Here is a 25,125-nt window from a genome sequence, read left to right as displayed (position 1 = left end):
GTTCTTACCATTTCGGGGGCGGGGGGCGGGGGGGAGGGAAAAAAAGGCAGGCAGAAAGAAAGCAAACAGTAATTTAGGCTCAGTGGCTGCAATGAACGCGTTACATGATACGAAACAGGAGGGGACGTCTTGATCAACACAGTCTCTAACCCAGTGTCCAGCTGAACGCAGGATAAGAAATTGATCTGTGTGTCCACATGCTGAGAGGCCTGGGAGAAAATCCCGCTCGCCTAAATCCCTCTCCCTTCCCACCTCCCTCCTGCTCGGGATCCAAACTCAATGTAAAGATAGTGAGGGTTCCCTCTTTCTCTTTTTCAAACAAATGAGAAGATTTACCCTCCGAGCCCGGGAGCATTGTTAAGGACGGCTCCACGGCAGCTGTGGTCACTGAGAACGTGCACATATGTTCCCGCCGGCCACGGGGCGTCCCCCCACCCCGCCCCCCAGTTCTCCCTGCCCTCCCGAAAACATACTCATCTCAGGGAGAGGAGCTGGCATTTTCCCCCCTTGGGCCTCTTCGTTAACCCACCGCCACTGTCCACACGTCGTGGACGCGAAGAACGGGCAAGTGTCTGTCCGGCCCATTTCACAGAGACAGCAGTACCAAACGGCCCCTTACTATGAAAACCCACTCTGCAATCCCAGTCCCACAAAACCACTTTAGCCACGCTTTCTGTTCCAGCTTCCCCTCTTTTAGCTACTGACGAGCGGCTCCCTCACCAGCCACCAGCAAAAAGGAATCTGTGGTGTCTCTCTTCTGGAAAACGCGGCCCGGGAAACACGGTCAGCAGACACTGAAAAAGTACAAATCCTAAACATGTTCCAAGGAACTGAATGGACCTTATGATGTGCTAGCGAGAGCATTCAAAAAGAGGTCTCTGGGGAGAGTGGTGCAGGGGACAGACAGGAGGGAAGTGGGGAAGGGTCCATCACATCAGCTTCAGAACAAGGAGGGAACTAGTCTGACATCTCGAGTCCATGGCTCCCAATTGCTTTTTTTTTCTGCGTGAACTTAACCCTGTCCTTCTGACTGGACAGGAGCTGGTCGTAAGAAGACAGAGGAAAAGAAACCAGGTCGTGATATGTATTTTTTAAATGTTTATTTATGCGGGAGCACAAGCGGGGGAGGGGCAGAGAGGGAGGGGGACAGAAGATCTGAAGCAGGCTCCGGGCTCTTAGCTGTCAGCACAGAGCCCGACGCGGGGCTCGAACCCACAAACCGTGAGATCATGCCCTGAGCTGAAGTCGGACGCTCAACCGACTGGGCCCCCCAGGTGCCCCCTCAGGTCATAGTTTAAAAGAAGAAGAAAAAGCATAAAGAAACAATGTTAGCAGAAAGTAAACGAGGCTACTGAGTCAATCCCGTATCTCTTCCGGATCGATGGCAAGATAACGGTTTGCAGCCAAAATATTGACACGATAAACCATTAATCTGCTTATCTCAGGGATAAGAGAATTGTTTTTCATTGAATCTTAAGATTCTCATTTTGCATTTCCAGTTTGAATATGACAAATGCTCTCTCTCACTTGGGATGGGCAGTGCTCACGATTCCCAGCAACACAGAGACTGGACAGTTACAACCTTGGGCAAGGAACCCCCATCACACACTCAGCCCCTGGGTGTCGCGAGAGAGGAACGTCTGTCATGGAAGGCAGTGGGTCTGAAAAAAACAGGCTGAAGAAGAATAAAGAAGAACGCCCACAAAAGAGTGCCCATGAGTTTGGCTACCTATGCCTCCTCAAGGGTCCAGCTCAGCCTCTCTGCTTGCTGTCAGAATTCCTCTCAGGGGCAAAGAATAACATACACTGAAGACAGGGACACTGAAGACTAAGATGGCTAGAAATGCCAAGAACACAGAGAGATGCTTAGTCCCCAAACAGGACAACACAGCTGGACCCTGGCTCCTGGCCCGCTGTGCTGTTTGGTAAGAGATGTTCAAAAGGCAGATGATCTTCAGAGATTTGGGCCAGAAAAGCCACAGAAACAGGGTAAAGGGCAACGCTACCGTAAAGAAGTTCATGAGGTTCACGAGAACGTTCAGGAGGCTCTTGGTCAAAAGCCATTTAAAATTTTGTGCCTGTCACAAATAAAGGAAATTCCTCTTGTCGGGAAGGTTATGTGTCACAGGTATTGCACACGTGCACACACACACACACATACACACACAGTATGGACATATGCCTTGCTGACAAAGGGGAGGCATTTGCAAAGACTGAAACCAGAAGCACACACACCATCATCCCAGAGACGTGGATGAGAGCCACACCGAAGAGTGAGATCAGGGGTGTCTGGGTGGCTCAGTCGGTTGAGCGTCCGACTTCGGCTCAGGTCACGATCAGGTCTCGTGCTTCTTGAGTTCGAGCCCCGCATTGGGTTCTGTGCTGACAGCTAAGAGCCCGGAGCCTGCTTCAAATTCTGTCTCTCTCTCTTTCTCTCTGCCCCTCCCTCCACCACTCAGGCGCACACACACATGCGCTTTCTCTCTCTCTCTCGAAAATAAACATTGAAAAAATTTTTAAAGAAAAAACAATGAAATCAAATTCCAATCTGGACTCAACTCGAGTTGGACTCTTAGGAAGGAGTGTGACACAGCCCCCTTCCTCCATGCAAATACCGCAGTCCTAGGCTGAAACACACGATTTACAGTTTCGGTTCCTTCCATTTGAAGCCTCAAAATGAAAACCAGCAGTTAGATCAGGGACGCTAGGCACTCACACAGCAGCCTGGTAACATCTGACTCCACGAACGGGGCGGGGTGGGGGGTGGGGGGTGGGGGGCGGGCTTCTCTTGGTCTTCATGATGAAGGGGGGGGGAGTCAAATAAAGGAGGCTTGTGGGAACACCTATCAAGTTCAATAGTAACTACAGTCATTTTACTGTAAAAAAGGCAAAATACTGCATACCATCAGTTCTATTTCCTGTTAATGGTGCATGCTGGCCAATAATGCTTCATCTCTCCTCCAAAGTTCAGCTCAGCCCCATTCCGGCATGTGTGCATGCATGCACGCACGCGCGCACACACACACACACTCATGCACACACAGTGTGGCTCTCATCTACTCTGGCACCCCGCATAATGGGAAGCCATCTGGGCTAGGGGAAAATGAGCTTCCCCATAGAAAAGATTCACGCCATGATATAAGAAATTCTTTCTAAAGAGTAGTAATACTCTGCCAATTTCAATAATGATCTTTGAAGAAAAATAAGGCACTGGACACATTCCCGCCCCGCCCCCCTGCCGTGAGGAGAAAACCGTCTTCCTTTCTCTTCTCCGAAAGAAATGCTACCAACCATCACTGGGGAACATACCCAACTTTTCAATAGGCATGCATTTCAACAGCCGACCCCCATTCCCGAGGAACAGCAGCACCCACGTCCTCCTCGCAGGTGCGCAGAGCAGCAGACCAGAGGCGGGGGAGCGGGTCGGCCAGGACAGAAAACATCAGCACCTTTTATAGAACTGACCAAACAAATAAATAAACCAAACCTTCTTCTGCAGATTTGGGAAACAATCCTGCACCCGTGCCTGGATTCCCTGTGACTCTGACCGATGCCCTTCCAGGCCTCGGCTCCCGTCAGTGATACCTGCGGTCAGCTGCAGGGATTTCTCCCATTTTCAAAGCGTTTTTAAAACGCTTTTCTCCCAAGGACAGCAACCTTCTCTAAGGAGGCAACTCTCCCCAGCCAGGGCCACAAAACACAGACAGGCTGAGGTCAGCTCAAAGTCCCTAGGCAAGTAATCCCTCAGGACTTTTTGCAAATTGTCATTTGTAAAAGGTGAGAGCGAACCCAAGCTCCCCCAAGTTCCTCTCAATAAGGGCGCCCTCACTTGCAGGCTAATGTGCTTTGGGGAGCTGGCTCTTGTAGGTGCCTCACCCGCTGAGTCCACTCAGGCCTACAAGAGCCCAGGGGGGCAGACGCTTTCTCAGTAGGCCCCGTCTACTGACAGAAGGCGAAGGGCCCAGGTCGGGGTCTGTGCTCCCGAAGCTGTGCTCCATCCAGGTCAGGCCTCTCTGGCCCAGGCACTGGGCCAGTCCCAGGGTAACACGGTGCACCAGGCCACCTTGGCCCTCAAGAAGCAGAGTCTTCGGAGGGCAGGAGAAAGCTCTGGGTGAGCAGTAACCTGACCTAGTCTCCAAGCCTGTGGGGGTGCCGGGAACCCCACCCGCACCCCTCCACAGTCCAAGCACCTACCCACTGCCTGACCCAAGGAAAAACAAGTCTGTGATACGTGTTTGGAGCACCAGGCCTTATTTTCGTTTAAACCAGTGGCCATGAACTCAATATTGGGGATCACGAGCAGCTTTGTTAAAAACGAAGGTAAAAAAACAGCGTATGATATACAGTAAGGGCATGTATTCCATAAAGCCTTTTATTTCAGCTACACGGGTTTTAACGTGTGTGTGCTAACTGGTTCGGATGGAAATACTGTGAGCAGTGTTTTAAAAGTTCAAAAATAACTTGTTATAATCCTTAGGATAACCTCACGAGGTGGGTATCGTCTCCATCTCACAGGTGAGGAAACAGAGGCTCGGAGAGGCTGGGCAACCTGCCCAAACTCACACAGTTAACAAACGGCAGAACTGGAATTCACACCCTACTCTCCCACTTTGGAACTCCCCTTTGCAGGCATGCACCATCATGGCACAGGAGACAGAGATTCAGGTTCAAGGCCTCCTTCTGGCACTTCTGGGGCATCTGCCCTGGGGCAAACCGCTTCCCCAGACAGCGGTATCCTTATCTACACGAAAGGGAATTCAGGCTTCAGGGTTCCTTCCAGTAGTGATCTTTTCTGACTCTATACAGGGGCCTCCCCACGCCGCCATCTCTAAACCCTGGCCATCACTCATCTATTCTCCATCCCAGAAACGCTATATAAATGGGATCACACGGTATGCAACCTTTTGGGATCGGCTTCCTTCATCCAGCTGAATTACCTGGAGATTCAACCAGGCTGCCGAGTGTATGAAGAGTTTATTCCTTTCACTGCTGAGGAGCGTTCCGTGGCACGGATGTGCCATTTTGTTAACCATTCACCTGCTGAAGGAAATCTGAGCTGTTACGAATAAAGCCGCGACAGGTTTTTGTCTCTGGAGGGCAAACCGGTGTAGCCGTGTGCTGAATGACCATGTGCGTGCTGAGTTCTGTACGTTCTCTAAAGAGGCTGTGCCATCAGACGTGCTTTTAAAAGCTCCTTGGGTGGTTCTCGCACCCGGCCAGGGTAGAGGGCCAGTCTGGGTCACCCATTTCCTAGAAGGATTTTGAACAGCTATAAACCCCCTTTCAACGTGACATCTAAAGTCTTGTGTATGAGCTTCGGTCATCGACGCCACAGATTCATTCATTCCTGTGGACGATGCCCATCTACCGTGTCGTATCCAGTTGGCGAAGCCAACTGTCGAACCAGTCAGACCATACTTTGCCAGGAAAGAAAACAAGTCTCGCTTCCTCTTTCCAACTCACACATACATGTTTTTATGCACCCATATGACTACCACTCACTTCTCGATTCTAATGGAGGGGAGGAGGGGAGGAGGGGACCCCCTGAGCCTCTGCCGGAAGTTGCTACCTGAATAGAACCAAAATCAGATGCTTCCCCATCAGTGTGTCTTAGGAGGATTCTCGTGCTTTGTCGCCCTGGGAATCCCCGTCCGGAAATCTGGACTCCTGCCTCTTGAGGCACCTGGGGACGGTGACGTGCCTCCGTAAACCAAGGGGAAACGTGACCGGGGACACGGAAAGGAGAAGGGGACGGGGTCTCCGGCGCAGACACAATTCTCAGAGGGGTGCGTTTTAGGGAAGAGGGTGCACACAAGGGGAGGAGCTGGAAAGGGCTCCCTGAGGGCCACCCCCGCCCACCTCACCCCGGGGAGTCTTCACTCCCCCTGCTGGAAGACCAACCACTACTGGACACTCTTGATCCCCACCCCGCCCCCCAGGCCTCAGGCACTACGGGGGAGCGGGGAGCGTGCGCTTTGGGGACAGTGCGAGCGGGCGTGTCTGAGATTCAGTTTCTCTCTTTCCAAAGCAGACACCCCGGTCCCCGCGGGCTCCTGCCAGAGGCGGTGCGGGCTGTGCACAGTGGCCCACACGCCCACGCCCCCCGGCAGCAGGAACCCTGGGCCTCCCCGCGCCCCAGCACTGACTGCCGCCTCTCATCCCTCTTCCTGCTCGCCAAGTCTGGGTTTGAACAGATCTTTCCTCCTCAGTCTTGCTTCTCCCTCCTCTTTGTCCTGGGCCACACGTGCAAACACAAAACTCAGCCAGGGCCACAGAGATGCTCCGTCTCAGTCTTCCTGCAAGTGGTTCATGTGAGAGCACGCCCAAAAATTCTGCCTTCGCACCCCAAGAACACCAGCACGATAACGAGAGAAAACACGGCACTGGGGGCGCCCAGGTGGCTCTTCATTCCGGCTCAGGTCATGATCTCGTGGGTCGTGAGTTCGAGCCCCACTTCGGGCTCTGTACCGACAGTGTGCAGCCTGCTGGGGATTCTCTCTCTCCACCCCCCCTCTGCCCCTCCCCTCTCACGCGCGCGCTCTCTCTCTCTCTCTCTCTCTCTCTCTAAATACATAAATAAGCTTAACAAAAAAGAAAAAGTACAGTACTATCTAGGACGATTGTACATAAACCTCAAAGACACCGAGGGCCCGAGGGCCAGCTGCACAGCCATGCTCCTGGACACCCAGAGCTACTTTTAAGCTCTGATGGCAGAGCTGAGTAGGTGGGACAGAGCCCACATGGCTTGAAAGTCTAAAGCAATTTAGCGGATGGTCCTTTGGGGGGAAAAGAGAAAAAATGTTTAATTTTGAAAGAATAAACATCTTACGGACTGTGGGATCATGAGCTGATCGAGAGCTGGATGCTTAACCGACTGGGCGACGCAGGCGCCCCCTCCCCGAATGGTCCTTTAAGAAAAGTTACGCCAACCCCCGATTCTGAGTAAATCTGCACCTCTCAAATCTCTTAGCTAATACTACTCTCTTTGATTGGGAGCTTGCTCTCCGTAAAATGTTCTAAGTGCTCATCTTGGACCTGGAAAGGACGAAGCGAAGCAGCACGTGTTTTATCCAGCAACTATCCACCAACTACACAAGGGAGGCGAGGAAGAAACAGCCCGTCTCCACGATCGTAGCCTGCAGAGTTCGGCAGGAGAAGCGCCTGGTGTCTGCAGAACGAAGGAGACGTGTGCCCTGGGGAGCGGACACCGATTTAGGACTTCAGAGCAGCGTGACGGGTGTGTGGAAAGGGGGAAGCAGGGAGAGGGGAGGGAGGGGAACGGGGGCCAAGAGAAGATAAAGAAGCTAGGGGGCACCTGGCGAGGCACTGAAGGGAGTCAACACGGGTCCCTGGGAGGATGTCCCATCACTTCCGAGACCCAAGGACTGACCGGGACTTGGATAAGGTAAAGATTCTTCACTAAGGTAAAGCGCTGGGAGGGGGGATGGGTTTCAGGAAGAGCGAAGACAAGAGACAGGACCTGCGGTAGAAGGACACGCAGGGAAGGGCGGGACCCCCTGGGTAGCGGAAGCTGCCACAGGTCTTAGAACAGAGGAGTGGAACTGGTCAGACTGGCTCCAGCCAAGTGGCCTCGGGGGTAGCAGGGAGAAGGCACCGGATAGAAAAGCTGTCACACAGAGAGCAGCAGGAAGAGTCCCGAGCTGGCAGGGTGCACCTGCCAGAAACTAAGAGGTGTGGGTGCTGACTGAAGATGTGGAGAGGTACGATGACCTGAGCCTGACCTGAGCCGAGCGGAGGGCAGGCTCTGGAAGCCAGGCTCCGACCCCTCTTGAGTGGGCTCACACAGCGGTGGCCCGACAAGCTCAAACAGCCCTGGACACAACTGCCCCGGTCCCTTCCTACAACAAGACCAAGTCTCGTCCCTTAGTTGACTCGTTTTCGAGCTCCTATGCATACACCTGTTTGCAAATCTCAAGGCCCTGCCTAAACCTTCTGCCGAGGCTCTCCGCCTGACTTCCGGGTTGAAGCACTTTTAAACACGCCCAAGTAACACCTCCAAAAGCCTCTAGGGGACTGAGCTTTAACCCCCAAAGGTTAAAGAACCCGGCTTCCCGGGAAAGGTAGAGGGTTCATGTTGCCAAAGAAGTGATCTGGTGAACTTCTGTCCGAAAAAAAAAAAAAAAAAAAAAAAATCAAGCCAAACCAAACAAAAAACTGCAAGGAAGCCCTTTGGAAATCTTTGTTGCTCAGGAAAAAAAAAAAAAGTGCGGCAATTCCTGCTCGGCGTTCGTCTCTGCTCTCCTACACTCTCGTCACACAGATGGTACAGCCATGACCCTTCGAGAAAGCTGTCCGGTCACCACGAACATCACCTTCCTTGACGGGTCCTGTTCGTTCACCGAACTCATTTATCCAAGAGAAGAGAACTGGCCTAGTGACCTTGCCACCCTCGTCAGAAGACGATCTCGGCGTGCTCTGAACCTGCCCCCAACGCCCAGAGTTCTCTCTAACCTCAACAGCAAATGCCACAGGTGGAGAGCTGAGCTGGAGGAAAACAATTGGCCTAATTCTGTTGTTTGGAAGGTGCTCAGCAGACGAGGATTAACTATCAAGCCGTCCTGCCCAATGTAAAAAGCCTGGGGGAAGTTTCTGGTTCTTCACACACAGTGGGTTACGTAAGACGGACAGCTGGCCCGATACGGGAAGGTTCGTCCCTACTGTAACCAGGCTTCGTGTTCAGAAGGAAGAAGAAGAGAAACCGTGTTCGTTTTCCGATTCCAAGGACTCAATCCCGCAAAGGCAGACACGGAAAAACTTATCGTCCTCAAAACAAGAAGTGACCTTACACAGCGGCAGCATCCAAGTGAGATTCTGGACTCACCAGCTGCACCTGCCTGCTCTTCGTCAACAAACTCAGCAGCTTTTACAAATTTCTTTGAAACGGGTGTCCAGCGGGTTAACAGGAGAAGAAAGTCTGCCAGGGGACAGTGGTTTCATTTGCAAATACCTCGGCGCTCTTTATGCAAAGGACACAGTGACTGCCTACCCTGTGCACACAGTTTGCACTTCCCCACCACGTGGCGGGTGCAGGCAAGGCAGAGCGCGGTGAAAGGTATTGATCGTGATTTCTGGAAACAGTGGGCCGGGGAGACTGGGCTGTCCATTACTGGGGCGTGTGCTCAGAGCCAGACAACTCAGTTTTATTTTTGTATTGACGTCCTGCAAGAAGAAGTGAAGCACGATTGCCCTGAGAAGGGAAAATGGTTACTTCGCATCAGAGCTTTTCACGAAGGTGCAACTGCAGAAAATGCCATCAGTCATATTTGGTCTAAGAAATCACTAGCACCAGCCAAACAAGATCACAGGGGACCGTTTTGGAGCAGCCATTTAAAATGGTCACCGGGCGCCTGGGTGGCTCAGTCGGTTGAGCGTCCGACTTCGGCTCAGGTCATGATCTCGCAGTTCATGGGTTCGAGACCCGCGTCTGGCTCTGTGCTGTCAGTTCAGAGCCTGGAGCCTGCTTCGGAGTCTGTCTCCCTCTCCCTGCCCCTCCCCCGCTCACGGTCTGACTCTCTCTCTCTCTCAAAAATAAACATAAAAAAAAATTTTTTTAAATGGTCACCTAGGGGGCGCCTGGGTGGCTCAGTCGGTTAAGCGTCCGACTTCAGCTCAGGTCACGATCTCGCGGTTCGTGAGTTCGAGCCCCGCGTCGGGCTCTGGGCTGATGGCTCAGAGCCTGGAGCCTGCTTCCGATTCTGTGTCTCCCTCTCTCTCTGCCCCTCCCCCGTTCATGCTCTGTCTCTTTCTGTCCCCAAAATAAATAAACGTTAAAAAAAATTTTTTTTTTAAATAAATAAATAAATAAATGGTCACCTAGTTCCAACGGGGTAGACCTTGCCTGGGTGTATATTCATAAACAGTATCTTGGGGTGCCTCGGTGGCTTAGTCAGTCACGTGTCTCTCCTGATTTTGGCTCAGGTCGTGATCTCACAGTTTGTGGGTTCAAGCCCCACGTTGGGCTCTGCACTGGCAGTGTGGGGGCCTGCTTGGGATTCTTGCTCTCTCCCTCTCTCCCTGCCTCTCCCCCACTCGCATGCTCTTTCTCTCTCAAAATTAAGTAAACTTTAAAAAACAAAAACACGGGGCGCCTGCGTGGCTTCGTCGGTTGAGTGTCCGACTTCAGCTCAGGTCATGATCATCTCACGGTTCGGGAGTTCGAACCCCACAATGAGCTCTGTGCTGACGGTGCAGAGCCTGCTTGGGATCCTCTCTCTCCCTCTCTCTGTTCCTCCCCCACTCGTGCTTTCCTTCTCAAAATAAACTTAAAAAAAAAAAAAACAAAACAAACCACAAAGAAGTTTAAGCAGAAAGGAACTTTTACACCAAAATGAGCCACAGCCCCCTTATAAAGTTCCCAGTGTGAACCTATCCAATTATTCCAAAAAGGTTACCAACGTAACCTTTAGATGTTTAACACGTAAAAACGATGGCTGATGGGCACCGAGGAGGGCACCTGTTGGGATGAGCACTGGGTGTTGTATGGAAACCAATATGACAATAAATTACATTTAATAAAAATAAATAGATAAATAAATAAAAACAATGGCCATCTCCCCTTTTGGAAGACACTGGAGAAATCAGTCACACCAAATTACTTTTTCTACATACACCAAAACACGCTTCTTTTTTGGAAAAGGAAATTGCTCTGTATGTACTATTGAACACCTTGATTTTTTTCCACCTAATAAGACAACACAGAAATGAGTGCATACACATGGTTGGGTAGGCATGCAGACCGACAGAAGGCCAGAGAAGACACTGGCTGACCCACTGCGTGCATATTCGTGTACAACCTAGTAAACTTCAGACTCCCTCTTCCAGTCCTACTTCGCAGGACACCCAATGTGATCAAGGAGGTCCGAGTTCTCTGAACAAACCCATCTGATAGATACTCTTCGCGGAGGTGCCGGGGACAGGCACTTCCACGTTGGTCTCAAACTCTTCGGGGGGCTGAAGTGGGGTACAGAACCAAACCACCAAATAACACAGGAATGAATGAGAGATGGGTGCTTCTAGAGAGAGCCTGTCAAAAATGGGACCGGTGAAAAAGGGAGCCAGGCGGAGGCAAGGTCACACCCTCCCCCGCCCCCTTCTCTTTCTCTAAGGTCAGGATGTAGCCCCAGGCTTCCTAAGAGTCAGGCATCGAATCTTAGCTCTTCTTTGGAGAAGAGTGGGAGCTTCAACCCCCACGCGCGTGTTGGAAGCACGAAGGGCCACGTCACACAAAACTCTCGAGTCAGTCGAGTGACTTCCGAACTGATGTGCAGAGGCCTCGTCTTTACCTCCGAGCCCAGCTGTAAGCATTCTTGCATCATCGAGGCGAATAAGAGCTCAAGTGCTGGAGAGTCGCGGAGAAACATCGACCCCAGGCGGTCCCCTCGACCGCACCTCCTCGGGAGGACGCTGGCGGCAGCTGGCGTGGAAATGGCGTGGAAATGGCCGACACGCGGCCCCAGCCTAAGCGGCAGGTTCGCTACCATCTGAAAGGCAAAGACGTTTCCCCGCCACTTACCTCCGTCATCCAAGGGCCGTTTCTGGACTCCGTATCCATACACTGAGGGGTCCACTAGAGGTGTGGAATTATTCAAGTGAGGAATTGAATCAATTTTAGCAGCAATCTACAGAGAGAATCAGATTTAAAGACTCAGTAACAAATCCGGGCTCCGTTTGAGGGAGAAAGACGAGAGAGCTCTCTTCAAAGGCCTGTGTTACCCCGCTTCTCCCCCTGACCTAGATTAGATTAGCACGAGGCAGTGTCACCGAGGACACTTTTCATTGCTAACTGAGTCTTCTTTCGGCCTCAATAACAATGTGTCTTTAGAAGTAAATACTTTTGAACATCAGTCTTCTACAAATCAGTATTTCTAAGCCATCCCTTGAAATGCAGGTACGCTGCATTCGAAGAAAACAGGCAGGCCACCGACATGAAGAACTCTGTTCAAAAGGTTTTATTTATCGCAGGATTCCCTTAAGAAACCAATCCCCCGGTACTGTTTAAAAGGCGGTGTTTGCTCAAACATGACCGCGTGTTAGGAAAACATCCATCCCATAACTTGAACGCCTGTTAAGTGATGATGTCATCGCTGCAGACATAGAACAGCAAGCTGCTCCCCACTGGGAGTGTCCGAGTGAGTAGGGAGGAGGGCGGGGGGGGGGGGGGAACACGGCTGTCTGTCCAAACTCCCTCAGAAGGATTCCTGCGCTGGACCAAGCGAGAGACCTTGGAGAGCGATTTCGATTTTTAATATTATCAGTTAAAAAAAAAAAAGGGATCATACAGCTATTGAAGTGTTTCTCCCCAGAAACAAACGCTGCGCAGAAAGTTCTGTCTACTTTGCTCTCATTGGGAAGTTCAACGGGATCTCCCTGATAAATGAGCTCTTTATCATGCCGTCAAAGGAATATTTACAGCCACTGCTCTCGATGTTAGTCCCTGAGTTAAACTTAAGAAGTAGGGGTGAACTAAGAGGCAGACGGAAGGGCTGTCCCACACAGCGGGTCTTCGGTGGCAGTTCTGGGCTTGTCCCGATGTGCCCAGCTTCTGCGACCGGCATGGATGACTTGAAACAAACAAAAAACCAAAGACAAGCATGACACTGAAACCCCAAGGCAGGGCTCAGATGTCAGGGATCCAGGGGTCAGGTCTCTCCCTCTGGCCTCCTAGCCCTGTGGTGTTGGGCAAGCCCCTCTCCCCTCGGCAGGAGATCCTCTGGATGTACCACCACCAGCTGCACACTTTGGGGCAAGCTACCAACACACTCTCAACACAAAGGAGCTTTGTATGCTAGAAAGCACTTCACAGCACGGCCGTTAAAATAAGGCCACTTGTCCAACAAACGCCGAGTGCCTACTATGTGCGGGGCTCTGTTCCGGGCACTGGGTTCCTGTGGTCAACGAGAATAACCAGGCCCCTACCCTGTGTCAGCAGTCAGTGGGGAGTGATGAGGTCTGCGAGCTGACCAAGAATCGATCATTTCAGCTGGTGATAAGCATTATAGTAATAAGAGAAGATAGTGAATTGTGCTAATGAGAAGATAAGTGCTTAGGAGAGCTACTTGAAACACGGTGATCAGGGAAGGCTGCTCTGATCTCTTTAGATCATGGGATCTAAGGCCTATCTGATGAGCAGCTGGCTATACAAAAATCTGAGGAAGAGCATTCCAGGCAGAGAAAACAGCCTGTACAAAGGCCCTGAGGCAGGAGCCAGCCTGCCTGGCAGGTATGAGCCTAGAAGAGAGAGAGGTCAAGGTCACTAGAGAAGAAAGAACTGGACGTGTTCCAAGACACAGGCAAGGGCCGGTTCGCCAGGGCTTGGATTTTACAGGAAGGGTGACAGAAAGCAACCGCAAGGCTCAGTAGGAGAAGTAGCATGCTGATTTACGTTTTCAAAAGATCCCCTTGACAAGGAAGACAGCGTCTAAGGAGACAGGAGTGAGAAGATCATTTAGGAGATATTCTAGGTCAGGGGTCAGCAAAGCATGGCTGGTGAACCACCTGCTTTTGTAAAGAAAGTTTTACTGGAATACAGCCGCGTGCGTTCTGCGTTGAGGAACTGAGCGGAGACCGTGTGGCGTATGATGCCCGTATAGATCGCTTACTGTTTGGACCTTCAAAGGGAAAAGTCTGCCGGCCCCTGTCTAGGCTAGAGATGATGGCACCCTGGATGAGTGTTTGCTTAACAACAGTATTATGAACAACTGACTACAATACTAAGACTGCTGCTAGAAACGCAACCTCCTATATCCAAGAGGCCATTTGCTACCAAACGAAACACTTTACCAACCTTGCCTCTACCGTGGACTTGCAATCTTGCTTTCCGTGTTTGTTTTGGATAAGCTTGTGGAGGCTGGCTACTTAAGATCCAAATGTTACTTTGAACGACCCAGCTGGCAAAACAGGTGGATGGAGAGGGAGGCTACTGCAGCGGCTGGTGCCCCAAGGAGACTCTTGCATGTGCCATAATAAACCGAGTGGCAAATGACTGACGTGCGGGTTTTGGGGATTACTGGCCCGGTTGCTTTCACAGATGGCCCCAAGTGCTCCCAGTAGACAGTGAAGATGACCCCAAAACACAAAGAAAGGGGTACAAGGGCTCACGATTCTCAGTGGAGTCCCCCAACAGCATGCATGTCAAACCACTCCCACACACAGAACCCCAAAACATAAACTCGACACGTTAGGCACGTTCCCTGCTCCTTTCGGAGGACACTCTCAGCTTCCAGATCTTTCCCCTCCCTTGCAAAGTAGCTAGAATGTGTTCCTGAGTCTTTGGCCTTCCTTATAATTTCTACGGTTAGGTTTCACATGTTGCCGGAATGTCATTTTTTCCCAAAGCCGATACGCTAAAAATGTTACAATAGTTTCCTGTTCCTGAATTTGATTAAAGGCTGAGGCTCTCAGATTTGTTCTTAAGTCATGTTTACTTCAGTTATCTATAATTTGGGAAATTTCCACTAAGAGAAAAGCAGTACAGAATACTGGTTAAGAGGGGTAGCCCTGAAGTCAACGGGCTGCACTTGAACTCTTGGTTAAACAATGTTAAACAGGAGTTTGCCAATACAAGATACAATTGTATCACTGACAATACGTTGTAGATATAACAACATTCTATAAAGAGACAAGGAACTCTTTCCTTCATACAAATGCAACCTTGTTTCAAGAAATGATTTTACATGTCCACTAAAATAAGGAGTTAAAACTTAGTGTTTACTTATGTGCTGGGCACTTTGCAAAGACCATTTTAAATTCGCTACCTCATTTGTTCCTCTCCCCGATTCTCTAGGAGGCTGGTAGGATTTCTATTTTAAAACAAGGAAAAGCGAGGCTCAGAGAAGCTGAATGCTCGGCCCAAAGTCACACATCTCATAAGCGGAGGCACCGTATTTAAGCCTGGCCTGCCCAGCTCTAGTCTGTGCTATCGACCACAGCGCTGGGCACCCCCCTTCGTCCGCCTAAGACTTTCTTAAGCATTTCTCACTTCCCAAGGACCTGAGACCTAATGATTTCCAGGGCACGGAGCTGAAGCAATTCCTCACGTCGTAACGGACCGTTGACGGGTAGCTGCTTAAGGGAGGTGAGGTACATTCTCAGCTAATATTGGTGCTGGCCAGAATATAAGAGAGTCACTGAAGCCAGAATATTCCAACAAAACCAAGGCCAGTCCGGAGCTTATCAGAGAGACCTTGAGGGGACTTTGCTACTGATTGTTTTTACCACTCGACCCCCTTCCCCCCCTCTTTTGGAGGGAGGCAAGGAGGAAAATCAGTTATCTTGCTACATGTGCTACTGGAGGCACCGTTACAGATGAAATACTAATCAACGTCACACATGTGACCCCGACTCTGAATAGTTAGCGGCAATGAGGAGAGGGGGAGCGCTGAACTGGGAGGCAGTCAAGAGTTCTGGTTTTCCAGCCAGCTCTTCCAGGGTATGACCCCCAACGGCCTTGCTCCTTGGGGGTACTCACCTGTAAAATGCACGGACAGACTAAACCAGTGTTTTCCTAAGAGGTACACAGGCATATTTGGGAGACGCACGGATAAATGTTTTTAAACTTCTGTGTATATATATTTCTTAGTTACCTTCCATGCATGGCAAAGTTTTTCACTTCTGACAGTGATTAAGTTTCCTTTTAGAAATATTCTAAGTAAGTCTGAATTTTAAAAAGATTTAAAAATACTAAGTAAACATCGAGGGGGTCAGCGTTATGGCGAAAATCATGAAGGCAATATGCAAATCATTAAACTTAGGAAACAGCCATTAATTATCCCCAGGGCACACGTGTGTGACTAAAATTCTCTGATAAGGCTCATAATCCAAATAGCTCGCCTTGTAAACCCAAACGGGAAGCCGTGACTATCTCCATTTCACAAGGAAAACATTATACCGACCAGGAACAGACAAAGCCACCTGAAGACCCAGTCATCCACACACCGTGTCCACGCTGGAGCCGCTGCTGATGGTCACGGACCCAGCAAGCACAGGCTGCAAGCTCCCGCCACCTGCCAGGGAGCAGGAACCCAACTTGCCTCCCAGGAACCCCTGCTCCACAGTCCCGAGTGACCCCGCTCAGACCCTGAGAATACGTGGGCTGGACCGAAAGCCGCTGCTTCCCACAGCAAGAAGAAACGGCGTGTCACCCAGGCAGTGGAGCCCAAGGGCTAAGACCAAGTCCCAGACGGCAGCTTCTGGAGTCAGGGTGTGCAGGGTCAAGTCCCAGTGGCACTTCCCACGACCCAAGAGGGTCCCAAGGAGAGCAGCAGGTGTCTCAGACTTATCGCCTGCCTAAGTGCCTGATGGTGCCCTCATTCCATCTTCACGGGGACCTTACACGGTAGCTACTCTTCTCCTTACCGTGGGATTGGGAGCGTCTACCTGGAACTGTATCCCCCGGGATAATGAAATAACAATGTAAAGCACCCGGGACAACGCCAGTATTTTATTGAATAATAATAATAATATAGAGAAGGACACGGATCGTAAGTTTACAGCTCGTTGAACGTCCACTTCCTAAAATGCCTGGGGCCTAGGGTCAAGATCAAGACACAGAACATTTCCGGCACCCCTGAGGTCTGCCTCATTACCTCCTTCCGGTACCCCAAGGTCTGCCTCATTACCTCCTTCCGTCACTACCTACCCCCACCTCCCAAGGGGGACCTCCTAACGTCTAATATTAGCTATTAAAAAAAATTGTTACAACCATCAAAGACCTCCATTTTCCAGACGCAGAAACTAAGACTTAAAGAAGTTACATCGTGTGTCCAGTCACTAAGCTAGCGAGTGGCAGAACCAGAACCTGAACTCACACGGTCTGAATCTGAAGCCTTCACAGGCACTTCAGGCCCAGCAGCACCCCCTTATCCACGGGGGATACATCCCAAGACTCTGGAGGCCTGAAACCACAGGCAGCACCCAACCCCACGTACATCGTTTTTCCCTTTACATACGTGCCTGTGATAATAAAGTTGACCTTACAAGTTACGTACAGTAAGAGATGAGCGATAACTAAAAGGAAAATAGAACTGTACAATATATTGTAAAAAAAAAAAAAAGTTATGTGAACGTGGTGTATCTCGTACTGGTCCCGCTCTACTTGTGGTGACACGAGGTGGGTGACGGAGGCGTTGTGGAGCAGCGTTAGGCTACTACTGACCTGACAACGTGTCAGGAGGGCCGTTTGCTTCTGGACTGTGATGGACCAAGGGTGACTGAAACTCTGGAAAGCAAAACCGCAGATGGGGGGGGGGGGGCGCTACTGTACTACCCCCTGGGGTTTTGCGACCATGAAATGAGAGAACATATATGGAAGTCCTTGCCTGGCATCCAGCACGACAGGGGCTCCATGAATGCTGGCCATTGTTGTCATGAGACGGGGCCCCAGCTGATCCTGCCCTATTTACTAGCATTAACCAAAACAAGGAATTCTATAGGCCAAATAAGGTACGGCACTTCGTGGTGGCTTTCCTGACAACCTCATGCCACCCACATTGGGGCAGAATGGAATACTCCCTTCTCTGTGTTTGCAAAGCACCTTATAAACTACCTTTGAATAATGTAACTCACTGACAAAGTTATTGGTTCTACGGTGTCCCCACTATAGGGAGCTCTGGGAACAGACTTGTCTCAAGCTTCTTAGTACCGCCAAACAAAGGTTTTTTTAACTGAGAACTTCAGGGCTTGGCTTTAGAGAATTCACGAACCTCCTGAAATTACAGACAAAACTATTTGAATATTGCTGTGGTGAGGTTCAAAGTTTTCAAGAGTCTTTAAAAGGCCCCTGCTCCCAGAAGGTAAAGCACAACTCCCCTGATGCATAGCAAAGTGCTCGCCACATGGAAGGTACCCCTCAAAGGCTTGCTAAATTGAAAGCAGATCTGGAGAAGCCCACTGGTAGCCACAACGCTAAGACGACCAGGCGAAGCTCTAAGCTGAAAGAACGCTCCAGCTGGACCCTCCGGCGCAGGCCCTGAAGAGGGTCGGTCCATTCCCCTTCTACCCTACGTCCCAGTGAGTTCCACCAGCATCCTTTGATGCTTTGTTCAGATTCTGAAGTCTCAGAGATGGCAAATTAGCCAGCTACCTCTGTGAAGGAACCAAGCCCCTAGAACGCAGAAAATGTGGGCCCGAGGACGACGGCACTAACTCCTTGCGTGCCTTTGAGGAAACTGCTTTATTTTCCTTTGGCTCATTATTGTCAAATGCACGATGAGAATGAGAACCCTCGTCCCGGCTGCTTCAGTTGCTCATGGGGAGGACTGAGCCCACAAGACGATGAAAGCAGCCGCAAGCTGTCGGATCTTTGTGCTGGCCCAGCATCCAGGCAAGAGGCCCATGGAGTCAGCAGATCCTCAAATAATGGCAGGCAATTCGAATCACATCACTTCTTTTATTAACACTACTCAGTCTTGCAAGTGACTTGCTATCATCTGGTGTGAGGATCAAAGTATAGTCGATGTCTCCAGGAGAAGTACCAACTATTCTTTCCCAAGTGTCTTTACAAGAAAACGCCAAATGCGAAACATTCTCAAGAGAGGTGATTCTTAACAGAATAAAAGGGTTGCACAGGAAAGCTGGGGAGAAGGGGAGTCTGAATAGGTGCCCGATATAACATAATACAAAGCAAAAGAACCAAAAGATATGATCAATTTTTTTTCAGCTCCAGCTAGATGTCAGCTCTCTGAACGTTTGCAGGCTTGAAGGAACTATTGAGATTATGTAGCTTAACATTTCCTGAAACGTGATCTGTAGAATGACTTGGTTTTATGAAAAGAAAGTATGAAATTACATTAACTTCAGGATATTTACAACGCACACCCCGAACTCTTGTAGGACTTAATACACACAAGCATATTAAAGGTTCGGAGAAATCCGGCATTAAACAGTCAATTCACCTTTACTTAACCCTGTATTCCCCAAATGTTATCTGTCCATGACCCCTTTCCCATGGAAGATCTATGAACAGCCTGTAGATCAAATGTTGGGAATGGCTGACCCAGCATGAGGTCCTATAGCTACTTGTGGGAGACCCAGGTCTCCTAAATTCCATACACAATTCTTTCCATTAGAAATTTCAAATAAAGGGGGCGCCTGGGTGGCTCAGTCAGTTAGGTGTCCGACTTCGGCTCAGGTCATCTCGCGGCTTGTGAGTTCGAGCCCCACGTCGGGCTCTGTGCTGACAGCTCGAGCCTGGAGCCTGCTTCAGATTCTGTCCCTCTCTCTGCCCAACCCACTCTCATTCTGTTTCTGTCTCTCTCAAAAATAAACAAACAAACAAACAAAAATCTCAAACAAAGGTGTGCCTGGGTGGCTCAGTCGGTTAAGCTCAGTTAAGTCTGACTTTGGCTCAGGTCATGACCCCACGGTTTGTGGGTTCGAGCCCCGCGTCGGGCTCTGTGCTGACAGCTCGGGGCCTGGAGCCTGCTTCGGATTCTGTGTCTCCCTCTCTCTCTCTCTGCACCTCCCCTGCTCATGCTCTGTCTCTCTCTCAAAAACAAATAACAAAGACGTTTTTTTAAAAAAAAGTCTTTCCTTTAAAAGAAAAAAAGAAATTTCAAATAAAAACCAGAGACGGACTCACAATTTGGAAAGGGATGAGGAGAAAACAACTTGTTGACTAGGCATCCCAATGGCAACCCAGAGAGCCGATGCCCCGTGTGAAAGGGCAGCTGCTACTCGGCTCCTGCTGAGGACTGCCATTCCAGAATGTGGGAGCAGTGTGGCCAGATTTTTTCCAGAAAAGCTAGAAATCTCAAGTTTTACTGGACGTCATTCTAGTTTCTAAGCGTTGGCATTGTGTAGGTGAAACAAAGCGTGCCTGCAGGCCCCTGTGAGCCTTCTCCAGCCCGCGGGCCACCAGCTTGGGAACTCTGGTCTAGGCAAATTTGTATCTACAGAACAAATGGGACTTTGGAAGAAACCAAAGTTTTTTATGATACATTTGGGCTATCAGATTTTAAGAGAAAGGTAAAGAAGTCTCCGTTGAAAACGAGAAAAACCTTAGAAACATACAGTGGAACGCAGTGTGCATTTACGATTTACCTTTCAATAGCAAACAGGAAGTTCAGGGCTTCCGTGAAAGCAGTGACCCAAATAGATGGTCACATCACCTAAACCCTTGAACTAGGTCTCACTCTTTACAGGGCACTCTACTGGGTGCCACCAAAGATACAGCAACAGGGCTTGAGGGAGCAAAAATGAACGCACATTCAGTAGTCAGTCCCTCGTGACTGAGGCACCTGAGCTACGCAAACTGGGCGGGTGTGAGACAGTCTTGGCGGAGTCCGGCTTAAATCGATGGAGACGCCACACGCTTGCCGTGAGTCAGAAACATCACACATGAAGGAAGCAAAGGCAGTCTCTCTCTGGGAGTGACCAGGGGCCAATGAACAAAGGCTCTGTCTTTTAATGGCGGATGCACATTCTCGTAAAGGCAACACAGCGCCAGATCTTCTACTGCTGAGGCTCAAAGTGTGAGACAGCAGCACGGCATGGCACCTTCCGGAGGACCAAGGAAATTCTGAGGCCCCAACCCGATGAACCTTCCCCCCCAAAAAAGTACTGTAAAGAACAGGCGCCAGGCCTACGGAACTGTCCAAAAGGCTGCTCTCTTACTGGTTCTGCATCGGCTCAGTCCCGATCGTTAGGGCGCAGAACCGTCATGGTGCTCAACCCCGACAGGCTCCGATCACACTGCGTTCATGAGAACGGGACAGCCGCGGAGTCATGCAACACACGGCACTGACCGCGTCTAGGTCGACACAGGAGCTTAAAGTCCCGGAAGGCACTAGCCGTCAGGCAAGAGAACTTCTATTCGGGTGATGACCGACAGACAGCTGGCCCAACCTGGGGAAGGCGGCTGGGAACCTGCAACACACTGTGGCAGTCACACTGTCCTGTGAACGAGCAAACGTGTGCGCTAGATGGCGGAGGCTACTGGGTCCCCAGGAGCAGGGGGCTTTGGGGAAGTATTTTCGCTTTTAGAAAAAACCAACCAAACAGAAGGGATTCGTATCTAGTTATCCATCATCTCCACGAAGACGTCTGGGAGCCCAGTCAGGGTGAAAACGCGGTGTGGCTGCAGGGCAGGATGGCCGAGCCTGGTCTGGCTCTGGGTCCACCTCCCACCCTTACGAGGACCCTACTCTCTCTAAACGAGTTTAACAAATACTTTATTTTTGCTGACCCGCCAAGGAGTGGGGAGAACTGAACGTGCTTTTTCAATACCCCGCAGGTCTTAGATGTTCATCAACGGGACCGAGTCAGACCGCGCTTGGACACTTGGATACTTCCCTTCAGAATGGTCGTACGCTATTAACTCACTGCCGGGGAAAATTTGAAATTTTACACAACTTCAGAGACTCCCTTTTGATCGAGGAATACCGTGTTCACAGTGAACTAACAGTAACAAGGGGCTGGTTCCCTCTGTTGGAAAGAGTCCAAAGGATACGCAGGAGGCTTCAAGACGCCAGGCAGGAAGCCTAGTGGGTTTAGGTACTGGACTCCACAAACCAGACTTAATAGAAACAGGAGGTTCAAATCCCAGCAGGGTCAATTGGGACTTTATTGTGGTTTTCTAGATAAAGTGAGCACAAGACAGCTTACTCCTCCCTGACAAACTAGCGAGGGCTTTATAGACCGCTGCTGGTGTTTATGAGGGCACGTCAGGGGGCGAGGGGGTGGAGGGAAGCTGCACAATCATTTAAATAAATAAGTACACTGTCTTTTATTTCCAGTTACTGGAGAGAAAAAAAGCACATCTCTGCAACATGCTGTGTATACAATGAAGTAGAACCATCATCAACCGGATGCCCAAATAACAGGAGACCCTTTGAGGTAAGCTCTTCTATGAAGCACACAACAGGACACCTGGGTGGCTCAGTCGGTGGAGCGGCCGACTTCGGCTCAGGTCATGATCTCGTGGTTCGCGAGTTCAAGCCCCACAACGGGCTCTGTGCTGACAGCTCAGAGCCTGGAGCCTGCTTCCGATTCTGCGTCTCCCTCTCTCTCTGCCCCTCCCCTGCTCACGCTCAGCCTCTCTCTCTCTCTCAAAAATAAATAAAAACATTTTTAAAAAATAATAAAAAATAAATAAAGCACACAACAGTTTCAATTTCTCACATTCCATGCTTGCTCAATGCGAATCTGGAAATAAACCTAAAATTACCCCCACACCTGTTTTTTTCTTTAGATTTTTAAAGGCCATCAAATCCTTGGAGATAGTATCGACCTCCAGCTGTTAATACTCAGAAGTAACACACTTACAGCACTGTCTCCATTGGGCTTATTACTGGTCAATGGCGCATTTCAGAGCTGGGAACATTTCCAGTGAAGTTCTCTTTGCTAGTAGGAAACACCACTGCTTCAACAATCCACATTAGGTCAGCATTTAACAGAGGGTCTCCCTCCCTCTTGAGCAGGCTGTCCAAGAATACGAGTTCAACCACTGGCTCAAGAGAAGCGGAAAGTCTTCTCAATGGTTCAAAATTCATTTTGTGTTCAACTACAGGCCTTCTGTAAACTGAGGATCTGAGCTCTTTAGGGTAGTGACTATAATTCTTCCTGGATACAGAGGGCCACCAGGTCGAGTGTCACATATCAGCCACAAAGCGAAAGCCATTACGTATTAGTAGCCAGTGAGAAACAAAGTTCAGGACCCTGTACTGTAGAGGAGAGCAGTGCAACGCGCCGGCAAACAGAGTGGTGGAAGGGAGCTGGATGGCATCCATTACAGCCACTGGTTGGCTCTGAAGTCTAAGTAAGGTGGATACTCACTATTGTACTGGTTGGTGCCTAGGCAGTAAGTAACAGGCCATCAGACACAATTTTAGGTGGAACCACAGGTTTGGAAAGTGCTGGGATCCAATATCATGTCTACAGGAGCATCGGTATTAAAATGAAAAGTCAGTACCGGGGACACAGGTAGGGTCCCCTCCCCTGGAATACCGGAAAGAGATGTAAAGACCATATCTTCAAGCGACCAAGTGGAGACCTTCTTCTAATACAATGAGTCCTGTGGCTTTCTGTTAGGAATCAAGCAGTAATTAGTTACAGCCCAACTTTTACACTGTCAGTTAGTTATGCCTACAATTAAATAGGAAGAGACGACGACTGTAACACACTCAGCAGAAACGGTTTAGGTGTTAGAGCTAACCTGTAAGATTTACACACGATACAAGGACACGTTTTGCTCTGAGCACCCTGCCCGAAGCCAGAGGATTCCTGGCAGGTCCCATATTCGTTCTCCAGGGAAGCCCGCAATCTCTTAAAACCCAGCTTAGTTAACTCTGGCAAAATGCACGACATTGTCAGATGGTAAAGTTTCACTGTTGGGATGAGTCCATCTCACATTCTCCCCGAGAGAGAGGAAAACTACTGCCCGTAAGGGATTACTTCTACGTCTTGGGGACCACCCACACCTATTTAACATCCTCCTCTCTCCCCTCTCCAAGAGCAACTTCAAAAGTAAAGTACCCTCGAATTCCTTCCACTCCAGTCTTGGAATACAGGAAGTCCGAAGACGATGTTTTCCAAGTTTTAAGAAGCTACAGGGCCCGAGACGGCCGCTCTATGTCTATACCCGGGTCCTCACCGGGAGCTCCCCAGCCCCCTTCCCCTCGCGAACCCCAGAAGCCCACGCTGGATGCCCTGCAGGCCCAGCCCGGGCGCGGGGGCGCGATGGGGCCAAGCGACCCCGGCAAACCGTTTCCCAGCGGCTGCACCTAGGAGAGCCGCCCGACAAGCTGGGCCCGGGCGTCGCGGTGGCGCTTCCTCCCTCCGCTTCCCCGGCTGCAGGCGCCCCAAGAAAAGGCCGAGCCCGGCTGAGGCGTCAGCCCAGGCTGCCTCCCGCCCCCAGGCCCGACCCCCTCCTCCCAATCGGGCCCGGCCCGGCCCCGCCTCGGGCTCCCGTGCTCCCGCCAGCCGGCCCCGCCCGTACCTGCCGGACCCGGTGCAGGGCGTCCACGAAGCCCTCGGCTTTCATCCCCACCGGAGCGCTCTGCCCCTGCACCAGCTCCGCCATTACCGCCCCCGCCGCCGCCGCCGCCGCTCAGCTCCCCCGTCCGGCCTCCAGCTCCGCTTGGGGACCCGTAGCCGGAAAGGGAAAGTCGCCCCACTTCCGGCGGAAGGGAAGCCGGGACGCTGGAAGCGAGAGGAGCCGTGTCTGTGGGGGGGGGGGGCGGGGCCAGGGCACGTGATCCCAGCCCGGCCGGAAGTGGGGGCGGGGCCGCGGGCGCGGGGGCGTGTCCAGCGCCGGGGGCGGCCGCTGTCTGGCCTCGAGGAACGGGGAGCTGTTCCCAGACCGGGTTTGGGCCAGGCCCGTCGCTGATGTCGTGACAGGCCCTTGAGGCTCGGATGGGGCCCGAGGTGTCCGGCTCTCGGCTGTTTGGAAACCCAGAGAGGAATGACGTGGTTTTCCCAAGACAGCCCCCGAGCAGCCCTGGTTCACTAAAAGCCTGACCCTGGCAGTCCCTCCCAGGAATGGCCATTGGTTTGGAATATTGGGACTGAGCTCTTGGAAATGGCACCATTGAGGGCCCAGAGGGAGGCTGGAGGGCGAGGGGGCAGCGCCGCAAAATGTCTGTTCCCCAACATTTGCAAAGAGCACCCGGCCGGGGTCCAGGTGGCAGGAGGACGAGGCTGGGCTAAACCACACCTGGGATTACCTGGCGACACAGCTCAGGAAGGACGCTCCCGCTGGAAAGCCAGCATGCTGTCCTCTTACACATTCCTGCGCTAACTCTGGGGCTCTGGGGAAAGAAAAGATAGGACAGGACCATCATTGTTTCCAGGCCTGCTGACTCAAAACCGTCTTGCCAGAGGGCTTCTTGGAACGGTTAAGTAACTTTCTCCTAATGGTACTCGCTAGGTGTAGATACTTCAAAGCAAGGGAAAGAATCTTCGTGCTGGAACACACGTGCGCCTTTGAGATGGCGCTTACAAATGAGCAAACAAACCCGCCAGAAAGGAAACAAGGCTTAGGGGCTTTGACACACATCTTGCTGGTGGCAGGCCCAAGCAGGGACTCCCATCTTTTGATTAACACGATTGCCCTTAGGATTAATATTTCCCAAGGCCTGTGGTGCCAAGGAGTTGGATTTTAATGGAGAG

The 25,125-nt window shown here is 50.9% G+C and overlaps 1 protein-coding gene across 5 annotated transcripts in view; it reads right to left on the bottom strand.

Moving 5' to 3' along the window:
- FUBP3 (far upstream element binding protein 3) overlaps positions 1–24,145 on the bottom strand; it is a 51,016-nt gene extending 26,871 nt beyond the window's left edge. The window contains exons 1-3 of one of the 5 annotated variants that reach the window (XM_045469983.1): positions 23,954–24,067; positions 22,282–23,039; positions 11,534–11,639 (exon numbers count right to left, since the gene is read on the bottom strand). Coding sequence is in view for 4 of the 5 variants with exons in the window: in XM_045469980.1 (XP_045325936.1) it covers positions 11,534–11,639; positions 23,954–24,037 (190 nt within the window). In the remaining variant the exon portion in view is untranslated. Of the gene's footprint in view, positions 1–11,533; positions 11,640–22,281; positions 23,040–23,953 lie in introns of all 5 variants that reach the window. The other 4 variants (XM_045469980.1, XM_045469982.1, XM_045469979.1 and 1 more) reach the window with 4 other exon arrangements.
- Between the last annotated feature and the right edge of the window lie 980 nt (positions 24,146–25,125).

This window comes from Leopardus geoffroyi, chromosome D4, assembly GCF_018350155.1.
Source record: "Leopardus geoffroyi isolate Oge1 chromosome D4, O.geoffroyi_Oge1_pat1.0, whole genome shotgun sequence".
Taxonomy (NCBI): domain Eukaryota; kingdom Metazoa; phylum Chordata; class Mammalia; order Carnivora; family Felidae; genus Leopardus; species Leopardus geoffroyi.
The sequence above is the reverse complement of the archived record's forward strand: the minus strand, read 5'-3'. Positions and strand labels throughout refer to the sequence as shown.